At 43.8% G+C, this 21,999-nt stretch overlaps 1 protein-coding gene across 1 annotated transcript in view; it reads left to right on the forward strand.

Annotated features, from left to right (window-relative positions):
• Window positions 1-19,826, forward strand: part of LOC146179319 (G2/mitotic-specific cyclin-B2-like) — a 234,298-nt gene extending 214,472 nt beyond the window's left edge. The window contains exons 2-7 of the mRNA XM_084579872.1: window positions 4,480-4,680; window positions 6,722-6,883; window positions 9,263-9,511; window positions 18,420-18,562; window positions 19,277-19,385; window positions 19,614-19,826. Coding sequence (XP_084435998.1) covers window positions 4,480-4,680; window positions 6,722-6,883; window positions 9,263-9,511; window positions 18,420-18,562; window positions 19,277-19,385; window positions 19,614-19,706 — 957 coding nt within the window. The 3' untranslated portion in view covers window positions 19,707-19,826. The remainder of the gene's footprint in view (window positions 1-4,479; window positions 4,681-6,721; window positions 6,884-9,262; window positions 9,512-18,419; window positions 18,563-19,276; window positions 19,386-19,613) is intronic.
• The last annotated feature ends 2,173 nt before the right edge of the window (window positions 19,827-21,999 follow it).

Genomic DNA, 21,999 nt, shown 5'->3' on the forward strand with positions numbered 1-21,999 from the left:
GTTTACCCTGATCGGCACTCTTCAGGAAGGAGACAATACTTGTTTTCGCGCGAATTTCAATTCCAGGCTAGGCGAACGATAAATTTTGGTCCAAGAATCACGAAAAAAATATATATTATGGTTCTCGAAAACGCAGCTTTCCATTTCTTTGTATTTGTGTCTTTTTTTCTTCTTGGTCTCCTTTTTTTTTTTATTCAATCACTGGCAATGCTCAGGGAGATGACCACGCTCGTCCTCGCACGAACAACAAAGCGATCCTTTGAAACAAAAAAATTGGTCAATAATTAGGATGGATTTGAATTTCTCAGGAATGCATAAACAATAAGGATAGAAGAACACAGAAAAACGAAAAAGACGTACACAAGTATGTTCAATCACGCCCCTGCTTTTTTACAGGCGGTTAGTTCGAGACATCATGGAAGCCTACCGCATATGCAACTCTCGAAATTCATGTATCAGTCAGTCTTCAGTTGCCGTGATAGTTTGTGAATATGATTTCTTGCATCCGCCTTCTTCTGTGATCAAGTTTCCGCATTTTTTTTTCCTCACGGAAGTTGGAATACGCGCTACATTGCGGTGCACTTCACCCTTCGACATTTCTTCTGATGTAAGCCAGTTTGTTTCCTGTTTATTCAAATGTGTGCATATTTCGTATATAGCCGCCACAAACAAATTTGCTAGTTAGCGCTTGTCTGGGTCGTATTCTTCGTTTTTTTTTTTCTTTTCCTTTCGTGCTAAGTTCCGTCAATTTTGAAAATTTTCTGTGCAAATCAGCCTTCATATTGTTACGTACTGAGTACGTAACCTTTCTTTTATTCTTTTATTCTTTTTATTTTTACTTTCTTTCATTCTTTTTTTTTTTTTTTTTTTTTGTTCTCAGCCGGGGAAACTGACAGTCCAAGGCTCACCAGCTACCGCTTCTTCCACTTGTTTTTTCATCTCTTTCTTCTCCTCTTACCTTAAGAACCTTAGCAAATTACACTTCCCTCTCGCAGATTAAGCCCCCTGGGCGAGTGAGACAGCCTATCCGGGATGCAACGTTTTAAGCCGAGCGACATGAAACACTGGTGTTTCTCGTGAGCATCGCCCGCTTTGAGTGCGGCGTGATATCAGATAGTTCAAGGCACTCACACGCTTCAAGATAACAAAAGGGCCAGAAAGCCACGTCAAAATCTAGTCTGATTATTGCCACTCCTTTCTTGGGAGGCGACTGTAGGATTAGTCATAAGCGCGTTCTTTTCTCATGCTGCTTCAGCGTTCGCGCAAATGGGACATCACGTGACTCCTGGTTCGCGGCTGTGAACGAGCCGGCGGACCATCGTGTGAGGGTAGTCGCATTCGCGGTGCAAGAAAAGAGCCAAATTTACGTAAGCCATCTATTACAGCGTCCCGCACAGCCTAAGTCTATTTGGACAATAAACCTAATAAATCCACCGCTTGTAATGACAAAATAAAACGGTGCTGAAAAATATAATGAAAGACATGCGGAACCATTTCAAAAATATTCACCGAGATCGTGTTTAACAAATCAAGGCAATACCCTGGCCGAGGAACTTTGTGCTTTTTCAGCTACGCTATATACGTCATTTATTCTGGCATAAAAAGCTGCAAAAGTGTATTATCTTTGCTACTGTCGCTGCAGCTAGATTGACGTTTTGCGATAGTAATGTGTGAAAAGCAGCTGTCTTCATTTACTCCTGTTTCTAGCTTTTTCTTTCTCCAGCTGTGATTTGTGATTAAGGCACATTCAGTGATCATTCCTGGTATCGCATTGTCGCTCTCTTATAGAGGGCTCAGCTGACAACTCCGTACATGAGCTCACTGCCAGTTTTTTATTTTTTTATTTTTTACTGCTATTACGAAGTAGCCCTTCCTAAAGATTTAGACTAAGTAACTCATTGCAGCATTTGGTCTCGATATTTAGGCCGGCTCTGAAAGGACGTTCATTTCATTTCTTATATATACTATTATTTGTGTCTAACAGGTCTAAAATTGTAGGTTTTCAAGTGGTGTTCCGGAAGTCTGAATAAAGATGTGTATTTTTCCTTGACCTTACATGGTTGTGTACTCATTTGGTGCTCTTCATTATTTTTTTAGACGCTGCAATAATAATTTTAACTATAAATGAACAAATATCTGATTACATCAAAGTTTTTAGAAGAGCAGCTTGTGTAAAACTGTGCGAATGGTCCGTGACGTAATCGTTGTTTGCTCTTACTCGTATGGAGGATGTGGACGCCTAGTACAACATGCTATAAAATATTCCTTCTTGTAATACAGGGATTCACCTGGGGGATGTTGCTAATCAAGATTAATTAAGTTTCTGTAAATCTAGGTTATGAAAACACCGCAAAATTAACAGTAACGTGTCACAAAATTGGACACATCCCCCGCGTATAGTAATAGGAGTAGATCATATCGCTGCTCTTTTAATGGCATCCAATATCAACAAAGGCGAAAGAAGCCAGAGTAGGTTATAAATGGAAATAAAAAGGAAATAAATCCCTGAAAAGAACGTGTACTGTTGAAACCTTTATTCGCGCTTTTCGTGTGCTGTTGACCTAAGAGCTCTCTGAGCATCGCTGCATCGTCCAATGGGCGGATATGTGCTAGTGGCGCTGGCAGAGTAAGAAAGGGCCGCACCCGTGACTAGAGACAGCGGCACCAGCACCCTCTTTGGTGGCTTCGTGGCCTTTCTTGGGCCCTTGTGTGGAGGATGTAAACCGCTTACGTTGAGGCTACCGTGTCCGTTGATCATACCTCGTGGTCAATTCGAGGCAATAGCGCTCGTTAAGATCCGAGTCCTGGCGATAGCTCGCCCACTGCCACCCCTTCAGTCCCTTGTTGAACTCCACTTGCTCTTTCTAGGACGTGTTCAAAAATGAAAGTGCATCTGACATGTGACAACCAGAACTGCGCATTTGGCAACACCACCTGGACTAGCTGGTCATTCTCGGGGCACTGGGCCGCATGAGTTGGTATCAGGAAGGTCGTCTGGGCAAGTGCGGTCTAATAATGGGAGTTCATAGATAACCACCCCTTCAGCCGTCCCCCAGCCAGTTGAAGTGTTTTCAATCAGTCAGTTAGTTGCCAAGCATGGCTTTTCACTGGCTACAAACTGACAGCCGTACACAGGTGAAATCATTTTATTTCCATTCAGATTATGTACATTTCAGTTGCGGCAACTCCATTCTGTCAACATGGTGAAAGCTGTGCCCTACAACCAGACTATAGTGCACCATTCTAGTTCACTATAATCCAGACAGAAAAGTTGCCAACTTTTAGCCACGCCATATCAACAGAATACATTTAGCAAAACTTCTGTCCGGTCTAGATGGTGCATAGCTTATTTTGAAATGAATTCAAGCGCACAAGAACACGCACACAAGTCCTGCGTGTTTTCTCTCTTGTGTGCATGTTCTTGTGCACTTGAATTTATTTCAAAATAAGAATATCTTTAGCTGCGAAAACGTCCATTCATTTGGAGCTGAGTGACGGCGATCGTCGTCGGACTCAATTTTCTTTCGAGATGAGCTGAATTTTTTATTTTAACAATGACCTTCTCTCCTTGAGAGAGGAAGCTTCGAGACCCACATAATGCAGCACGTGAATAGGCTTGCATATATATTCTCTTCACTACTTTTCCTATAGCCCATTGACTGAAATTAAGATTTTAGGTCCCTGGCCACGGCGATCGTCTGCGGTGAAGGCTTCCCAGGCATTGCTCCGCTTTATGAAAAGCACAGGCCTAATCGAAAGGCTATGATTTTGCTTTTACGTTACGTGATATGACTGTGACGTGATGTGATGTGACTGTACTAACTTCACCCATCCTTCTCTTCCAACTTTTATATCCACTCACCCCTTTCACCCAGTGAAGGGTAGCAAACCAGTTTCTTTTACGGGTTAGCCTCCCTGCTTTTCCTCCTAATCTTCCTCCTCCTCCTCCTTTTCTAGAACACCTCGACTTTGGTAAAAGTCTCTGCCTACATATTTCACAACTTTGTGTTCTCCGTTTTTTCGAAGCGGCACAGGAGTGCATGGCACCACATTATAGGCCTGACCGAGAAGGACGCTCCAGTATAAATGCTGTGAGCGCCGTGCGCTCACTTTCACCTCTTTCATTTGTATAGACCCATCATCATCATCATCATCATCATCGTTCGCCGCTGCTCGGAGCATCTCGCGCTGGGTGCCAAGTTGTCCTAGAAGAGCAGGCGTTTGCTGAAGCGGTGTCTTAGAATACCTATTGTCCTATGGTATGTCGCCACCCTCTTCCTGCTTAGTTGCCAATGTGACAAATGTCGGTTCCTAAATTTGCGCTTGTGAGGAAATTTTTCTGTCCGAGCACCTGAAAGATGAGTAGGAAACGGGCATATATGAATGAGCGGAATGCGCCTCGACTGAAGAACAGTTTGTAACGTTGTCCAGTTTGTTAATTTCACTCCCGATAATTTTCATTCATCATTCGCCGAACAGGGGCTCACAAGTGACTTGGACGCCGCTATGAAGACGCTGCTCCCGAACCCCCAGGTAAGAACAACTTATCCTAATGCCTTACTGAACGACCAAACGTCAGAGGGAACTGCCACCCGGCCACCGGAGACGTTCTCGGCCCCACAACCGCCACCTTTGATACTAGGAAGTAATGCCAGTGGAGAAAACGACCTTCTGCAACAGGTATGCATCATGCATTGCTGTATATGAGTTTTTAACCCTGCGCTCTGAATCGAGGCTTCGGCTGCTGTATAAGAGCAATCGCAAACCACTCCCTTGTTGCGGCTGTTCTTATGGCGATTGCTAAGGACCACCTGCAGATTGCTTAAAGATCGGCGGCGCTATAACCCAGTGTGAAGTAAACCTCTTCCTATCTTAAAATTTCTTGTCTCCCGATGGTATGAGATGAACGTTTGGCTTGTAGGGTTTAATGTTCCCAAAGCGACTCGCGCTATGAGAGACGCCGTAGTGTAGGACTCTGGAAATTAAGACCACCTAGGGTTCTTTAACGTGCACTCACATCGCACAGCACACAACGCCACTCCGTTTCGCCTCCGTCGAAACGCAGCCGCCAGTGGTCGGAATTAGCAGATATTAGCTTAGAATTAGCTTAGGGTAACAAACTGTATTCCAAGGGAAGGAAAGCGTAACAGGGGGAGGCAGAAAGTTAGGTGGGCGGATGAGGTTAAGAAGTTCGCAGGGGTCAAGTGGATGCAGCTAGCATAGAACAGGGCTAATTGGAGAAATATGGGAGAGGCCTTCTCCCTGCAGTGGGCATAGTCAGGATGATGATGATGATGATGATGATGATGATGATGATGATGATGATGAATAACCACAAAAAGCTATCATCCAGCTCTATAACATCGGGCAGGTATAAAAAAGCGCGAGTGTAAGAGCGACTCTAAAGATACAACCGGTAATGAAGAGGTTGTGACACGATGTGTGGTTGGCTAAAATCCGTCAGTATTTTCGCTACGCGAAAACGGAAGGACTTTGTAGGAAATCTCTCAACACAATTTGGGAGTCTCTCCTTGATTCGAGCCTACAGTTGAACCTTCGGAAAGCGCTGATAGCGAGTATTTTATAGGCAACGTTCCTCGGCTGAATCGGCTGAAATAGCGAATCTAAGTTCTCTGCTAAAGAGAGGAAATGAATGAAAGTACAGATGTCGTTCGTACAGGTTGAAGCGAAGACACGTGCATTTCCAAAAGGAAACCGGTTGCCGATTCACACCAGCGAACCGACCAAGCCGCCATCAGCACGTTGACCCCACCCGCGGTAGAGTTCTTTCCGCAATGCAGTTTCACTAAAGCGGACTGGTCGGTATGCAAATTATATATGCTTCCTTCACAGTCTCCTACTTTTGCTGCGCCCACCGAACATGCCACGCGACTTTTCTATTTCGGTCGCAACTGTTCTCCCAGTGACGTACAGTCACGGACAAAAGTGGTATACTCCACGCGAATCGCAACGATTGCATCTTTTCAGTATAAAAAAATGGGCCACACAAAATTGCTTGGACTAGATGAAAAGTATATCAAGGCGGGTACCGTTATGCATATCTCAGAAATAACTGCTTCCCTGTCGGAAAAATCTGGAGGACAGTTTTTTCGCAGCGCTTGGAATATACCACTTTTGTCCGTGGAGGTACATGAAGATATAAGCAAAACATGACCAACAAAGAATTCACATGTCAAGATGTGGTCATGCAGTTACGAGGAATATCGGGTGGTGTTAGCTGAACATTTCGTGTTAAGCAATGTCTAAAACGCTCCTTGCTTGTATGTAAAACTGAGATATATGCACCCATGGGACACTGGACCCTCAATCTAGTTCAAATTTGGTTTCTCTTCATTTTGAGTCATATTGGAGTTTCTGATCAGAAACTGATTAATATTATAAGCATGGCGCTTCGTCTTGCCTTGCTTTTCGTTATGTCCTTATTGCCCTCGCGCAGTGTACTATTTTATAATCTGTATAGCATGAAATGACATTGAAAAAATATTGTAACGTTTTGGTGGTGGCTGACATATATAAGGCTCAAGGCATAAATGCGTGTACAGAAATTATGAAACCTTAATATTATTCTAGACACATGTACAAACCGAAGCGAAGGTACAGTTTCCTTGCGGGCTCAATATGCGGAATTCTTAGTCCAAATCCTATATGTTTGTAGTCTTTGCCTCTGACAGTTTGCATTTTTCTCTTCTCTGCATTCCAGAAGCAGTCGCTCATCGAACCCTATTTCATGAAGAGACAAGTTTTGGTGGATCCAGGGATACGGGCCAACTGCGTTGAGTTGCTGATAAGGGCCAATGACCTGCTAAACTTCTTGCCGGATACGCTCTTCTTGGCTGTTTCACTCATGGATCAGTACTTACAGGTTAGCGAAGCTTCTTCCTTCAAATTGTAATCTTGTTATTAGAGATTAATAATATTTAACGGTTTACAAATCGGGGACGAGCTGGCGATCAGATTCAGAATAAAGTGTTTGACATGTGTAATTCCGTTATGTTTCGACCTAGTAATAAATTACCTCACATTACGTGAAATCTTCGTTGGATTGGAAGTGGGACTGATAAATATGTCACACAGAGCTCTTTGCTGTTTCTTAACTTGTTGAGATAAACTGGCAGTTTCGGCGCAAGCAACTGTATCAATGTAGATAATAGATAACGAGTTGCACTCGCATTCTTCGAAGCTTTAACGCTTCAAAAAACGGAATTCCTTTGAAAGGTGGCCAAAATAAACAGAAATTCAATTGCATTTTTATTCGGGCGGTAAAGCGTGATCAGCGATAATTTTCAAGTACATTTTTCTTTCGGTTATTGCGCATCACCTTATTTCGTTACTGAAATTGAAATTAAAATTTAGTTCTCAACACAAGGTTGTTTCGAGAATTCCAGCTGTAAAGACAACTTGAGGAGCCCTGACCTCATTCACATTCATACACACACGTGTTGAGTAAGCTACATCTCATTCTATAGCAAACAAAAAATAAAAACAACATAGATGAGAAAAAATATAGAGTACATTACGATTCAAACGTAACATGCAATTGGTTTAAGAAGGTTTCGGTTATGTTAGCTTTTTTTTTTTTCATAAAGATCTGGTTTAAAAGTGTGGGAAATGAGTATTTCAGCATCTGGCTCTCAGTAGTTTGTTTGCCATTTGGCAACGTTTCATGGTGCTAAATAATCTGAGCCATAAATTCTAAAGTTTTTCCGCAATTCTACGCAACTATTACAAGCATAAGGCTGACGTGCAATTTTTTTACTCTGTTTTGGTTACTTAAAAAAACTTGCCTGGGGGTATATCTCCCGGCTAATCAAGAAATATTTTGAGCTAGCATTATTAGGTCCTTGGCTTCGTTTTTTTTTTTTTTTGTCTTCACTTTTTATGTTTTTGTTTGATTTTACTCTGTCACGTCCACTGACGCATCATATGATTTATAGTGCTCAATTTGGCAGATCGCAACAGGCCGAAAAATCCGCTTGCGAATGTGCCCGTATGGTGTCTGTCTCGAAATGCAAGGATTTCATTTCATTCCCCTCTCTAAAGTGCTGCCCTAGTTGGAAGCTTCGGCTAATTTCCCAATGACGTGTCACATGATGTCACATAAACAACTGACTCAGACATGAGCGTCACTGCTGCGCGAGCCTGGCGGCTTCAGAAAAGCAAACAATGGCTCATAGTCGAATAGACTGTCCTAGTCTTAATGCACAAAAAATTCAAATTCGGTAATAGAATATTTTTCGATCCTGCTGCTTATTTACCTTCCTTGCATGTTTCAGCATACTTTACCACTCCTATACTCTGCAAAGAAAAGTAACCACCTTATTCATGCGAGCCTAAGATATTACCTGCGGCTCGCGATGTAGCGTTGAACAGATCTTTAATATTGCAGTTGCCAGGTGTTTTTTTTTTTTGTTGTTGTTGGTTTTTTCTTGCGGTGATTATTTTATGCATTTCGTTTTTTACTGCAGAATCGCTGGTAGCCCTAACTATAATGAAATAAAACGAATCTTTGATTAAAACCGAAGCAATCGCTTAACACTCAACCTTCCTACTTCCATATCGTACACCTTCGGTTGGCGTCACACTTCTCAAGGTACATTTTTCAACCATCGTTAAAGCAATTACCAAAGGAGGGGGGGGGGGGGGGGAGAGCTTGATTTCACGTAAGAGAGGCAGGTTGATATGACTGATTAATTATTTTGTCAGGATCGGGTTTCGTGAAACTTAGACTGCAACGAAATAAGACATCGCCCCAAAATCTTCTCATCTTCCTTTGTTGCTGCCAACAGCCGCCGGCATGCGGCCTTATCAGTTTTCTTGCAACACGCACATCGGCGTACTTAATGCAGTGAAGGTTTATTGCTTATTGCTCTTTGTTTGTTCACAGTCAGTGCCAAATGCACATGGCTTTATTAAAATCTTCGTATCGCAAAACTAGGCCGTGGTTTATCTCGAAGGCCTGCAGTCGCACTCAACCGCTTACACATTATTTCAGATTGTTCTAGTTACCTTTTGCTGCTTTGTCTCGATGTTTTCTTGCTGACTTCAAATCAGTGCTGCAGGGAGCAGCAGCAACATTTTAGTTTAACGACCCTCTAAAGCGCTTATTCCTATCGCCGACTCCGAGTTGTTTAACTATGTCGCGAGCGCAAGTCGACGCACTAAAGAGTGTGTACAAAGGTATACCGGAAACTACAGACTGTCTCATGACTGTTTCGTGCGGTGACCGTTCTGATATGTGCAGGTCCGTGTCGTAGCTAGCCTGCGCAGGATGGAGCTCCTGTGGGTTTCATCGCTGTATGTAGCGGCCAAATATAAGGAGTCCCTGAACTATAAAAAGTGGCATTTCATCATGGTTACGGCTCACATATTGCGAGATACGAAGAAGGCAGGACTTCTTGACATGGAGAAGGACATTTTCCGGGCGGTCGACTGGACCCTGGAGCGGGCTCTGCCTTTGGACTTTCTGCGTCATATTTGCGAGAAAGCTGAGGTTTGTGGATTTCTTCTCTAGAGCTTCGCTGTTGCCGTTGCAGGAGCAATTGAGCATGTTGCAAATATTTTTCCCGCGTCGTCTTTTATCAGCGCAGCGTGTAGTCGAGAAACTAATGCGACATTTAGGCTAGTAGAACTGGCGCACCCCCTCCCAAACTTGCTCTAAAGCCCTGACGCAAGCACATCTTCGACACTGCCTACGACGAGAAAGGCAATGTATTACCCTTCCCCTCCCCCCTCTCCGGCTTGCCACGACTCCACCTCGGAACAAAGTCTATACAACAAAAGATATTGTTTCTAGATTCGAGAGAGGGCAATGTCGATCAATTTATAGAGATGTTCCCAAGACTGGAGTGCTCCCTGTCTTTATAACGAATCCACCTAGTCCAGCAGCATATTTAGGTAGTATCAGTAGCCAAGCAGCGGCTAAAGAGTTCAGAGCATGTTCTGCAGCCTAGTGTTATGCACTGAGCGCAGCAGAAGCGCCACAGCATTGCGTATACCGGTTCAACGCGCTTTTCCCAGTGAATGTGCCCAAACTCCATCTCACCCTACCCTAAGACCTTACTTGCCTATAACTCATGCCGTGAGGTTACGTTGTGAAGGATCCGAAAGCTGGCTGTCATAACGCATACGCCTTTACGAACCTTGGTTGCATGTGACGGATTGCAGGCTTGACGTAAGCGCTGCTGTTTCTCGTGAGTATGCAAGTTTCGTAATCTGCAAGCAACCTGAAATTATTAGAAGCCCAACCAGTGAGAAACTTTAGTTGTTGCGCATGTTTCTCGACCGACTCGAGCAGCGCCGGGGAGCGCAGCTGCCCGCCCTGAGGGCCGGTTCTAAGCGACGTAGGTTAGTACGGCCACTACAGGTAATGTTGCACGTGGTTTGAGAGAGGCAAAATGTATGCCACACACGAATAAAGCTTGCTTGTGGGGCAAAGTATAATGCAAACATAGCGGCCAGAGAAGTAACGTCGTAGCCTATTCGGCAGCCTAGACGTGCATTTGCCTGCCGTAATTTGGTGCGAGCAGTTATACGGTGCAGAACCCGAGCCGATGCGTTCGTGAAGTACATCCAAGGTCGCCAACGGAAACGGCCAGGAAATGAATATAACAGCAACGAGATGGATGGGAACATGAGAGGTACATCAGGATGTACGAGAAAAAAATGAGGGCAACTGTCACTAGGAGTGAGATACAAAAAACAAAAAACAAAAGAACCCCCTCCACCCTTTCCCCAGAGTAGCGACTTCATACTTTGTCGCCCTCGGCCCTCGCAAGCGGCACTACGGTGTCATAGGTCATATAATGATGTATTTGCTGGCACGAATGCCGTCCGACATTAGATATCTTTAGCATGCCATATACGTTGTCATCGTTCAGGTTACCGCAGTACCGTGAACCCACCCGTCGCCAGTGTGCGCAGAGCTGATTGGTCCCGACGCGCTACAGCTCGCCTCAAGGATGCCATATTAAGGCAAAAACATTTAATGGCTCATCGTTGTCGTCAGCAAAAGCGTCACTCTTTTGCGGCGCTCTGATTGCCTGAGATGGGAATGACGTCATAGAGGTCTCAATCAATCACATGGCACTATCGTTTGGCAGGCGCTGCCAACTCGGGCCTCTCCTTTCACATAGGAGGATGATATCAGAATCAGCCTTCCAAGACCGTTGCATTCACGTTATCCCAAGGCCACGCAGACATGCTCATACGGCTTGGTTAAAGAGGGGCTATAGTGCTCTAGAATATTCTAGAGTACTATAGCGGGTCTTTATATGTTGGCTGGTAGCTTACGATAATCTAGTCATACCGATCCAGGCGTCCGGTGGCACCTTTCTATTGGCGCTTCCTCGAACGCCACACCACACAGCCTATAGAAGCAGAAGCAGTAAAACCAGGAATCAGCGAAGTTTCAATCAAAGGCTATTGCCTTATCGCACTTTAGTGTTCCAAAATACCAAACAAAATCTGCATCAGCTGCCCGTCAGCTAAACTCATGCCTGCTGCACTGGAACCAATCAGCGCGCGCACACTGCCAGCGTGTGATCTCCCAAACCAGAACTCCGTAAACGGTGTGTCAAAGGTGTCTATGAAAGCGGAAGTGCTGTGACATAGCGCTCAGTCAAAATTACTTGGGCGAGTGGTCGGGAACTGTAGTCGAAAATAACCAACCAAAAACTGGCACGCGTTGATAGGAGCAGTTGCCGTGCAGCAGTGCTAGGGTGGATTCGGAGTCCGTTTGACGCTCTTGCGAGGCATATGAACGCGTAAACAAGACCAGAGAATGACGAACGATGAAGTCCCGCAGAAGTGGCTCTGACGTCATCCTCCTGTGTACCAATCAGGATGTTCGCGTTGCAGCAGCAACACAGACGCCGGAATCTTTTTCAATACAGGAACCATATACGCTATCGCATATGTTCTTAGCGCTGCGTCTCAGAACAGCGAGAGATGGTGACAGCACAATTCTCAGCTGGTGTGAACGTACAGGCACCGTAAACTTAGCCCTGTGGCGACCGAAAAATTTCCCAGCTTCCTTGGTACCGCTCCAGATCAAAGTGATAATAGAGAGATTTAGCATACCGTGATCCGCGATCCGCCACCGTGGCTCTCTACCGCGCGTGGGCGGGGCGGTCAAGCTGATTGGTCCCGACGCGGCAGCTCTTTGTGCCGACATCCAGTATGTGGCGCCATCTATCGGCGTCAAGGGAGGTCTGGGCATGCGCAGTGGAACGCGCGCTGGCGGATCCCAGTAGCGGATCGCGGATCACGGTAAGCTAAAACTCTCTAATAGAGAGATTTAGCATACCGTGATCCGCGATCCGCCACCGTGGACCGCCACCGCGCGTTCCATTGCGCATGCCCAGATCACTTTGATGCCGATAGATGGCGCCACATACTTGATGTCGGCACATTGACCTGGCGCATCGGAACCAATCAGCTTGTACGCCCCGCCCACGAGCGGTAGAGTGTCACGGTGGCGGATCGCGGATCACGGTATGCTAAATCTCTCTATTATGGCGCCAAATACATAATTATAGAGTCAGCAATTTCTGGGCCAAAGAGGAGGTGGGCTGGAATGTCAAACTGTTCATGATCACGTTCCGAATGTTCTTGGGTTGAAGCAGAAGTGTGATGGGCGTGAGACAGCAGTAGCTTTCAAACGCCTACTGCAAGTAGTAGGCGTTCAATCTTGCGGACACAATCTCAGCATTCTGAATGCTATTCACACAGTGTACTTTGTTAGCCTAGCCGGTGACGTGGCGTGCGTCTCCTGCCCTGTCGGTCTGCTTGCTTCTCAGGCGTGGAGGCATCCATACATCTCTGCCGTATATGAAAGGCGTGGAGACCGACGTGCCGCAAGTTGCTGTGAAGGTTCCTTCTTCATTTTTGATATCCTATCCTTGAGCCTCGGCGTTGGCAGAAAGGGTCTAGGTGGCAACCACATGCACAATTTGGATACCTTGGGAAGTGATATGTTCGGCCTGCAAGAAGAATCAGACGTGCATAATGAACATATAGAAAACTGCCCTTCTGCTAGACTTTTTTGTTTGGTGTAAATGGCGAATGCCGGTTGCGTTTAATAATTAACACAATGAACTGGATCCCTACGGTCTCCAGGTTTATTATAAGTGTGCTATTTATTTACTTATTTGAAAATACTGTACACCATACATACACATGGTTCAAGCTGGAGGGGTATCCATGAAAAACGTAAATACACACAGAGCAAGCATATGGCTACATAAAAAAATCACATACAACTCAATCATTCCTAACGACAAAGCGCAGTGAGGGTAAGAATTGAAATTATTTTACAATGTCGCGGGCTGCGAAAATGGGCAAGGGCAAAAGAATTTCACTCAATGATAGTTCTAAGAAAATGTCTATGTTGAAAGATGTTTTTTTCTTTTGCAAAAACTAGAGCAAGGAGTAAGCGTGGTTGTCTAGACTTTCTGTAACAAAGCAGTTTTACATAATATGGTAGGTTTAACTTCAGCCTACATGAGAGACAGTTATGCAAAAAGGCGAGGCGACTAAATTTTTGACGGGATTCCAGAGGGTGTATGTTATGCTGCCGCATTAGTAAGAAAGAAGAATTGCGCTATTTATATTAAGACGAAAGCCTTTATTGCCTCATCGTTGTCGTCAGCAGGTGTCACGCTTTTGCGGCGGCTCTGATTGGTCGAGACGGGATAATGTCATGAAGGTCTCGACCCATCACAGTATGCGCGAATGCGTGCCTTATATGGTCATATGCCAATCAGTGATCAATCACTATTGAATGACTAATTAGTTAGATACTAATTAATAATCAGTACGCATTGTAATTATTAATAATTAATAATTACTACTTCGTGACAGTTGCGTAATTAATTATTGCTAATTATTACCGGCCATTCGGTAAAATCAACCACACAACAGTAAACGTAGAACAACTGCGAAGATACAAGGAGCGCGATCTCGTGGCTGCCAAGCAGAATTCACTGAATAAATGCACTCGCAGAATGTGAAAGAGTAGTCGCTCGCTTTACTGGTAGCAGCATTCATCGCTACATGCGCAACAGTCACGTAGGAGAATGCAGCATTCAGGCTTTCGCCTTTCATCACTTTAGTCGCCAAAGTGTCCTGCAATGTTTTAGTTAAAATATACGGGACAGCTTTTCTGCGGACTCGCTCGAGCGGAAGTATGTCTTTTTTACTGTTCGCATCCCATGAAAGAGCGGCGTATTCAAGTTTGCCTCTGATGCAGGCATCGTCTTCATCATATTAGCCAGACTATATCAACTGCAGGGAAAGACTTCTCCAATATTTCTCTAATTACTCCGGTCATGTGCTAGCTGCATTCACTTAACCCTTGCAAACTTCTTAACCTCATCCGCCCACCTAAATTTCCGTCGCCCCTGCTACACTTTCCTTCCCTGGAATCCAATTTCTTACCCTAAACTAACATTCCATGTCATCTCTTCGCACTATATGCCCTGTCTATGTCCATTTTTTTGTCGTGATTTTCTTCTGATGCAGGCCGTATAGGCTGAAAGCTAAGCTTTGAACAGGTGCACCCATAAGGTTCCTGTTTAGGAACCACAGCTTACAAAAAGTGAAAGAGCAAATGGCACATATGTGAGGAGAGCAAGTTACCTTATTAGTAAGCATGACACTAATATGTTTATCTGCGTCTACTTCTGTTATTGTATTGTTGCTATGTAAATAAAAAAGGCGCTGATTATTTTCTTCCTCGTAGATCGCAACATATTTGTTTTCTCTGTAATAAGTTGCATTCCCCACGTATACACCACTCTTGAATAGCCTGCAGGCTTGCTTGTAATATTGCATGATCATTAGGCAGTGTTGTGTTTCAAAGGTCCCATAATCATCCGTGAACAATCGGACAGAAACGCCTCAATGAATGACGTCAGGCAAACAACTGATATAGATCAAAAACAATAACGGCCCCAGGACACTGGCTTGGTTCACACCATGAGCAAAGGACAGCATTTTTCATGGGCAATTTATAATTTTCACAAAGTGCGACCGATCTGTAAGGTAGGCACAAATCCACTACAAGATACAGGAGGGAAGGCCAACACAATCCAGTTTGTGTAATAACTTTCTACCATGCGACACTTTATCGGACGCCTTCGAGAAGTCTAAACACAGCAAATCTAGCTGGCCATTGTTGTCAAGAACTTGTGCGAATTCATGAACAATACAAACACATTGGGTCACTGTGGGCTTGTGCTTCCTGAACCCGTGCTGACACTGTGATAACAGTTTTCGGCCTCCTAAGAATTGCCGGATGTAGGTGTCAATGACATGCTCTAAGAAATTACAGCACGTACTCGTGATTGAAATTGGATGATAATTTGGTACAGACAAACGGTCACGATTTTTGTAAATGGGAACCACACCTGCTTCCTGCAGCCATGTGGTATTTCACCCGTGACAAGGGATAATTTGAAAATATATGTCAAGGACAGAGAGAGTTGTTCCGCGTACCGAACAAAAAACAATTTGGTATACCTTCGAGACTAGAACGATTTTTAGAATTAAGTTTTTGAGGGCATAGCTATGACCCCTTCCCAAAAAACTAAGAGTTAACTTGTGCCTGCTGAATGTGTGCTCTGAATGCTGATTTCTTCTGCTGCTGTGAATTCAGTAAGTAAGCGTTGCAATGTCCAGAGATCCGAGGGGGATCGGATATTGTTGTTTCCAATTTTTGTTTTCTTAATTTACTTTTTGCTTCCTTTTAGGCGGCGCCAGAATTTTATGGCTTCGTTCTTTATGAAGTCAGTAAGATTATGACCAAAGTAATTATTTCTAGATTCCTTAACCCTTGCCAATAAATCTTGCTTTAGTTCACGGAAGCGAGGAGTTGTGTTGTATTACATAGTTATTTCTATGTAGGAATAAAGCCACTCATAAGCAGTCGCTCTGGTAATAAGGTTTCTTATCGCCTAAAAAGTATGCGCCTATTATACAACGGGAAAAAATTGTACCTTTGACAGATTAAGAGAAGTGACCGTTTGTTAGAAGAACGTGGCGATTGTGCTAGTAAATACCTTACTCCTCGCGGAGCATGTGAGCCGATACTTATAAAGACAAGATACTTTAGTCGGTTGCAATAAGGTCTGTTCATTTAGAGATAGATTAATCGCGCTTTTCATTTCACTAACTTGTTGCATTTCAGCCCTCACAATAGAGCTCATTCTGAGAAGAAAAGCAGAAACCAGTTTGATCTCGCTGCGCATTTTACAGTATTGGGAACTATTATGACATTTGAAAAACTGAACTCCAAGTAGATCTTCCTCTTCAAGATGTACAGTACATTGATTAGGTCCCGTCTCTTCCTAATGAATAGATGTCACAATGAACGAAATCTTTTATTTGCCATCAAATACAGATGAGGGGATTGTAGAAAAAAAAAAAAACTGTCCATGGACAGCTTGACGGGTCCACAATCCCTTATTTCGCCAGCATGGCAGCATCATATATGTACACATACTCTTCATTAAAACACGGATACACATAAATATTTAATATTATGTAAAGATAGCACTTATTAGTAAAACTTGAAACCAAAAACAACATAGGAACGTATTGTTACAAATTTAAAAGAAAACACCAGCATGCTAGACAATACTACATAGAAATCAAATACATCTCCTGGAGGTCTTTGTAGGGTGCCGTGAAGAGATCAAAACGGACAGAATTATAATAACTTAAAAGTTATGGTATTGTGTACTTAAGACACTATTTACAGTAATATGAACGCGACGTCAGTACTGACCAATGTTCGAAATGTCTCGTGGTGTAACTTTGAATTCTGTCCTGTAATTGGCATAGGTTACGTAGATTGTTCACATTCCTGTTGGTTTCCTGTTTATACATACGACTTAAGCGATATCTATAAAGATTGTAAACTGAAATTACAACAGAGTTCTTAAAGAAAGTTCATATCGAAGCAGTATAAGAAGCATTATATGTGTGTCGGAGATACTCTTTGTGTAACAGGTGGATGTGCTCTATATTAGTGGATGTTGTGTTTCCCCATACTAACTGGCAATAGTTCAAATGTAATTGAAAGAGTGAATTATAAAGCAAAAGTTTGATGCGTGTGGGAAGAATATATTTTAAACGACCTAGTACACCAGTTATTTGACTTATTTGCTGAGAACATGCTTGACATCATTATCCCATAGGTTAGCGGAAAAGGTGACACCAAGGCATTTGAAATTCTCGACTAAATCGATGCATCATGAGTTTATTTTATTATCTTGATGCGGAGGTATGAGCTTGTTTTTCAGCCTGAATATAAGCGCTTTTGTTTTGCTTTCATTTATCTTCATTGCATTCACTCTCGACCATTCCTCTAAGAATTTCATTGCACTGTTACATTGTTCAACAAGGAGATTAATATCATTGCCGGCGAAAAAAATACTAGCGTCGTCTGCATAGATAATAAATTTTGCCTTGGAGTTAATATTGACGATATCATTCAGATATAGATTAAAAAGTAGAGGCCCTAAAATGCTTCCCTGCGGCACTCCACAATGTACAGTTTTAGCGTTCGATGTAAAGGTATTTATTTTCACAACTTGAGTTCTATTCGATAGATAAGATTTCATAAGAGCTAGTGCCTGTCCTCGTATGCCATAATAACTTAATAATTTTTCCAGCAAAATATTACGGTCCACTAAATCGAAGGCCTTAGAAAAGTCCACAAAAATGCCAACAGCTAAAATTTTGTTTTCAAACGCCGTTAATATATATTATTTCTGCTCTAGCAGCGCTAACTCAGCTGATTTGTTTTTTTACGAAAACCGAACTGGTGTGGTGTTAACAGATTGTTTTTCAATGAAATTTGCCATCCTCGAATGCAAGACTTTTTCAAACAGCTTTGAAAAGATCGGCAAAGTAGCTACGGGCCTGTAATTTCCTAGCTCATTACGATCTCCTTTTTTGTATAGAACAGTAACTTTTGCACACTGCATTATAGCTGAAAAAATTTCCGATTTCAAACACATGTTAAAAAAATATAGGTGAGTATTGGGGCAATAATGTTAACTACATGCTTGATTGAGCGTGCTTGCAGACCATCGATGTGGCAACTGCTACTGTTGTTTAAGGCTTGTATAAATGACACGATTTCATCCAGTGTTACGGGCTGAAGGTGTTTTGTGTGGTTAATATGAGTGGAGACATATTTGCTAGCATGGGATGACGTAGAACGAGCAGTAGCGATACTTGTGAAAAAAATGTTAAAAGCATCAGCTAGTTCACCGGATAATTCTTTTCCATCAATTTGTAATTTCAATAAAGACTTATGCGGGCATCCTTACGTAAAGAATATATTTCGAATAATTATTCGCGACTTCCCGTTCTTTTCATCCCCTATACAGGCATCCACGGAGGAAGAGATTACAGCCATGTATATCTTGGAGGTGTGCCTAATGGACTACCAAATGGCTTGGGTGAAACCATCGCAGAGGGCTGCAGCAGCTGCCTACTGTTCATTCATGCTGCTTGGAAGGTCAGAAGACTGGTATGTAGCTGACTGCATTCTTGGAATCGTAACGGCTCCCTTTTCATTTTAGAGGATACAAAATAACAATCAGTGATGAAATCTTTCTACAAAAAAAAAAAAAAAGCGACCAGAGGAGACTATGGCCTAGTTAAACAATTTGTGTTTAGCACCCAGCAGCCCACACAGCACACAGCCGCGCGCCCGCGCCATGGCAAACTCGTGCACTAAAACGCACCGACATCAAAACATAGGGTCTAACTAGGAGAGCGAAAAAACGGGGGAGGGAGCTGCTTCATCGGCACTTGGCTTGCGAAGGTTGGCCGCGTGACGTCATTCTCCCTCCTAGTTTTTCCTTCCTCCATGCGGATTTAGGGCGAGCGTGTACTCACTATAGTGAAATAGAATGTACTCACCATTGGACAGGATTGGATTGGACTACATTAGTTTTGACTTGTTGGATTGAACAGGTTTGAATTGAATTCGACAGGATTGGTTAGATAATATTTTACTGGAATGAACTGTTCTTGATTTACCTGGATTTAGTTACACTGGATTTGTTTAGATTGGATTAGATCGGACTACATTGTATTGGATTACACTGGATATGATGAGATTAGATTGGATTGGAGAGGAGAGGAGTAGCCAGCCCAGCGCCAAGCACACATGCTTTCGCTACGTAATATCCTGGCCTAGCTGAGCTAAGCCACGGCCAATTTTTATTTTTATCTGCAGTTGGGACGACAAGATGGAGTCGCACAGTGGTCACTCAATATTTGAGCTTCCACAACTAGTGACGCGGATGGCGCAGCTCACCTTGGACGCACGCGAAAAAGCGAAATCGGTGCGTATCGCTTTGTAATTTACTCCGGCCGCAGAATTATTGATCCACTCTTTATTTTCACGAGTACTTGTCACTCTTTCTGTCTAAACTGATTTCTGTTTTGTTATGATGGACGCGCGCTGTTCATTATATGGTTCTCATTAGAGTAAAATTTACATTGCTAATTATGCACATGTTTGTCAGTTGAGGAAGCACAAAGTCAACATCTGATGTTTTGCTCTGTTTCAGGCTCCGTACGCGCAGGGAATCCATGACCGGGTCTCCTACTTTTCAGAAAGCAAGATTGACAAGCTTCGCCAAATGGCAAGGTACTTTTGGTGAAGGAGCTCTTCAGTCCAACAAGTCTACTCCATGTCAACAGGCATCTTTCATGGTCTATGCTGTGCTAAAACTCCCGCTGCCTCTTTGTGCTGTGTGAAACCTGACAAGAATAAAAACGTGTGGAACTCTAATGCGTCTTGAACATTGCCCTGTGGAGCATGCAGTGAATGCACAGTGTCCTGGATCAATCATTTTATTTCATGCTGGTTTTCAGGCATGCTGAAGTTGCTTTGATGCGGCCTTTTTGGTCCATTGGCCAAAGTAGTTATGTTCTCATTTTCTCGCATCTTTTGTGGGTTGGGTATTATCGCTCGTTTTTCTGACAATCTGTTTCCATTATGCTGACAGACGTTGATTTTAATCAAGCTTTTTTATTCGAATGATCACGTCATTTTGTATTTCACTATATGTGTGGCAGGATCACACCGCTAGCCTGCAAAATTCTGAGTCAATGTAGGACTTCAGCTGCACGGAAGTAGCTAATATGGATACCAGGTCACCAGGGAGTTGAAGGAAACGAGCGCGCGCACGCTTCGGCCCGGACTTTTCTTCCCCGGAATCCTTCTACGTCCTCCCTTGCTGATTTAGGCTCCCCCTCTCCATTAGCAACATATTCAGAGATATTACAGCATTTGCGTCTTGAAAGGTAGACATTCCCGAAGCCCGCTAAGGGTCTTAGTAAATGAGAAGAGTGTCACCTACGAAGGTTACAAGCTATGTCATTTAATAATCCAGCAACACTTCACGCCATTGAGCCCGAATCTTTTTCGGCGCAGTGCAAATTTTTGTGGCCAGAAGGCAAAGTTATACCATATGTTATGGGCTTGTCAACAAAATACCTGTATTGACATAATAAATCAGCCAACGTGGGAAGGCTGGGTGGCGGCCCTGGCCAGCTCGGACCTCGAGGAATAACGAGCCTTCGTCGAAAGAGCGCTAGTGGCTTTTACCAACGGTGTCCCGGACTAGGGACCCGACCAGCCTTCCCTTAATTTAAGCCAATGTCAATAAATGTTTTCATCATCATCACCTCATAGTAGCTCCTTATTTAAAGCACGGCCGATTTTACTATCGCTCACATATCTTGTGCGTGTCGAAGCCAACCGTTTTGAATACTCTACTAGCGATATACGTGCTCTTCTTTTCACAGGAAGCCTTACGAGTTTTATTAGTGAGCGAAGTCTGGAACATTGCTTCACTCCACACCAGCTCGTCAGAATTTCGTGGAGCAAAGTAACTCGGCAACAGGATCGTCCAGCTTAGGCAGGGTTGGTTTGTCGACGTGGTATGTCGACTTGGTTTGTCGACTTAAAGGGCCACTGTCCAGGGAAGGACCTTTAAGCAATCAAGCCCAGCACTTCGATCAGGTACCGGATATAGTCTGTGCAAAATGCTACAGCCATACGCGCGCCGCAAAGCAGCAAAAATACACATCAAAGCTCTCTCATCCTCCCCATAGGGAAACCAGCTTCCCCGTTCTCAACAAGCCGCGAGATTGACGTCGAAGTCGCAAATGACATCTATTGGTCCGTCTCGTTGACTGAGGGGTGAAGGATGGGCGTACACCACTAATTGTGTCCACCGCTAGCTGAGCGCTTTCCCTCGCCACGGCCGCACTGAAGCGGCGCGCGCTCCCTCGCCCGTTTTTTTTTTTTCTTTCTTTTTTTTTTTTGCGCACGCAGAGTGCCACGCCCCACCTCTCGCCAAACGCGGAGGAGGAAGGGGAATTTGTCTTGCGAAGGCTAGACGACCGGGCATGAGAGTGAAAAACCTTTGCGAGGGAACGGGAGGAGAGAAACACGACAGAATCGGGTGATTGCGGTGACTGTAACTGCGTTATTATTTGCTCATTTCAAAAACATTTTGCGGCCTTGCGTTTTGGGGGCGAAGTCTCACAGTCACCGGGGAAGATAATATTTTCGACAGGAGGATGGACAGTGAGCCTTTCATCATCATCATCATCATCATCATCATCATCAGCCTGATTATACCCACTGCAGGGCGAAGGCCTCTCCCATATTTCTCCACTTGATCCGGTTCTGTGCTAGCTGCATCCACTTGACCAGTGAGCCTTTAACTCCTCGTAAATAAAGACTGTGCGAATGATTTTGCGGATCATAGCTACCAAGTTATCAGCTCAAAACAATAGCCCATGGCATAGGGGTAACGTTAACTTAAATGTCATGACAGGCTGATTTTTTTTATGAGCAGACCGTAGCTACGCCTCTTTACGGCGTAGCTGCGGTCACCCGAGGTCTCTCATATGCATTCTCCCACATCGTCACCCATCATG

The sequence above is a fragment of the Amblyomma maculatum genome, chromosome 9 (genome assembly GCF_055883805.1).
Source record: "Amblyomma maculatum isolate TAMU_Amacu chromosome 9, ASM5588380v1, whole genome shotgun sequence".
NCBI classification, from domain to species: Eukaryota; Metazoa; Arthropoda; class Arachnida; order Ixodida; family Ixodidae; genus Amblyomma; species Amblyomma maculatum.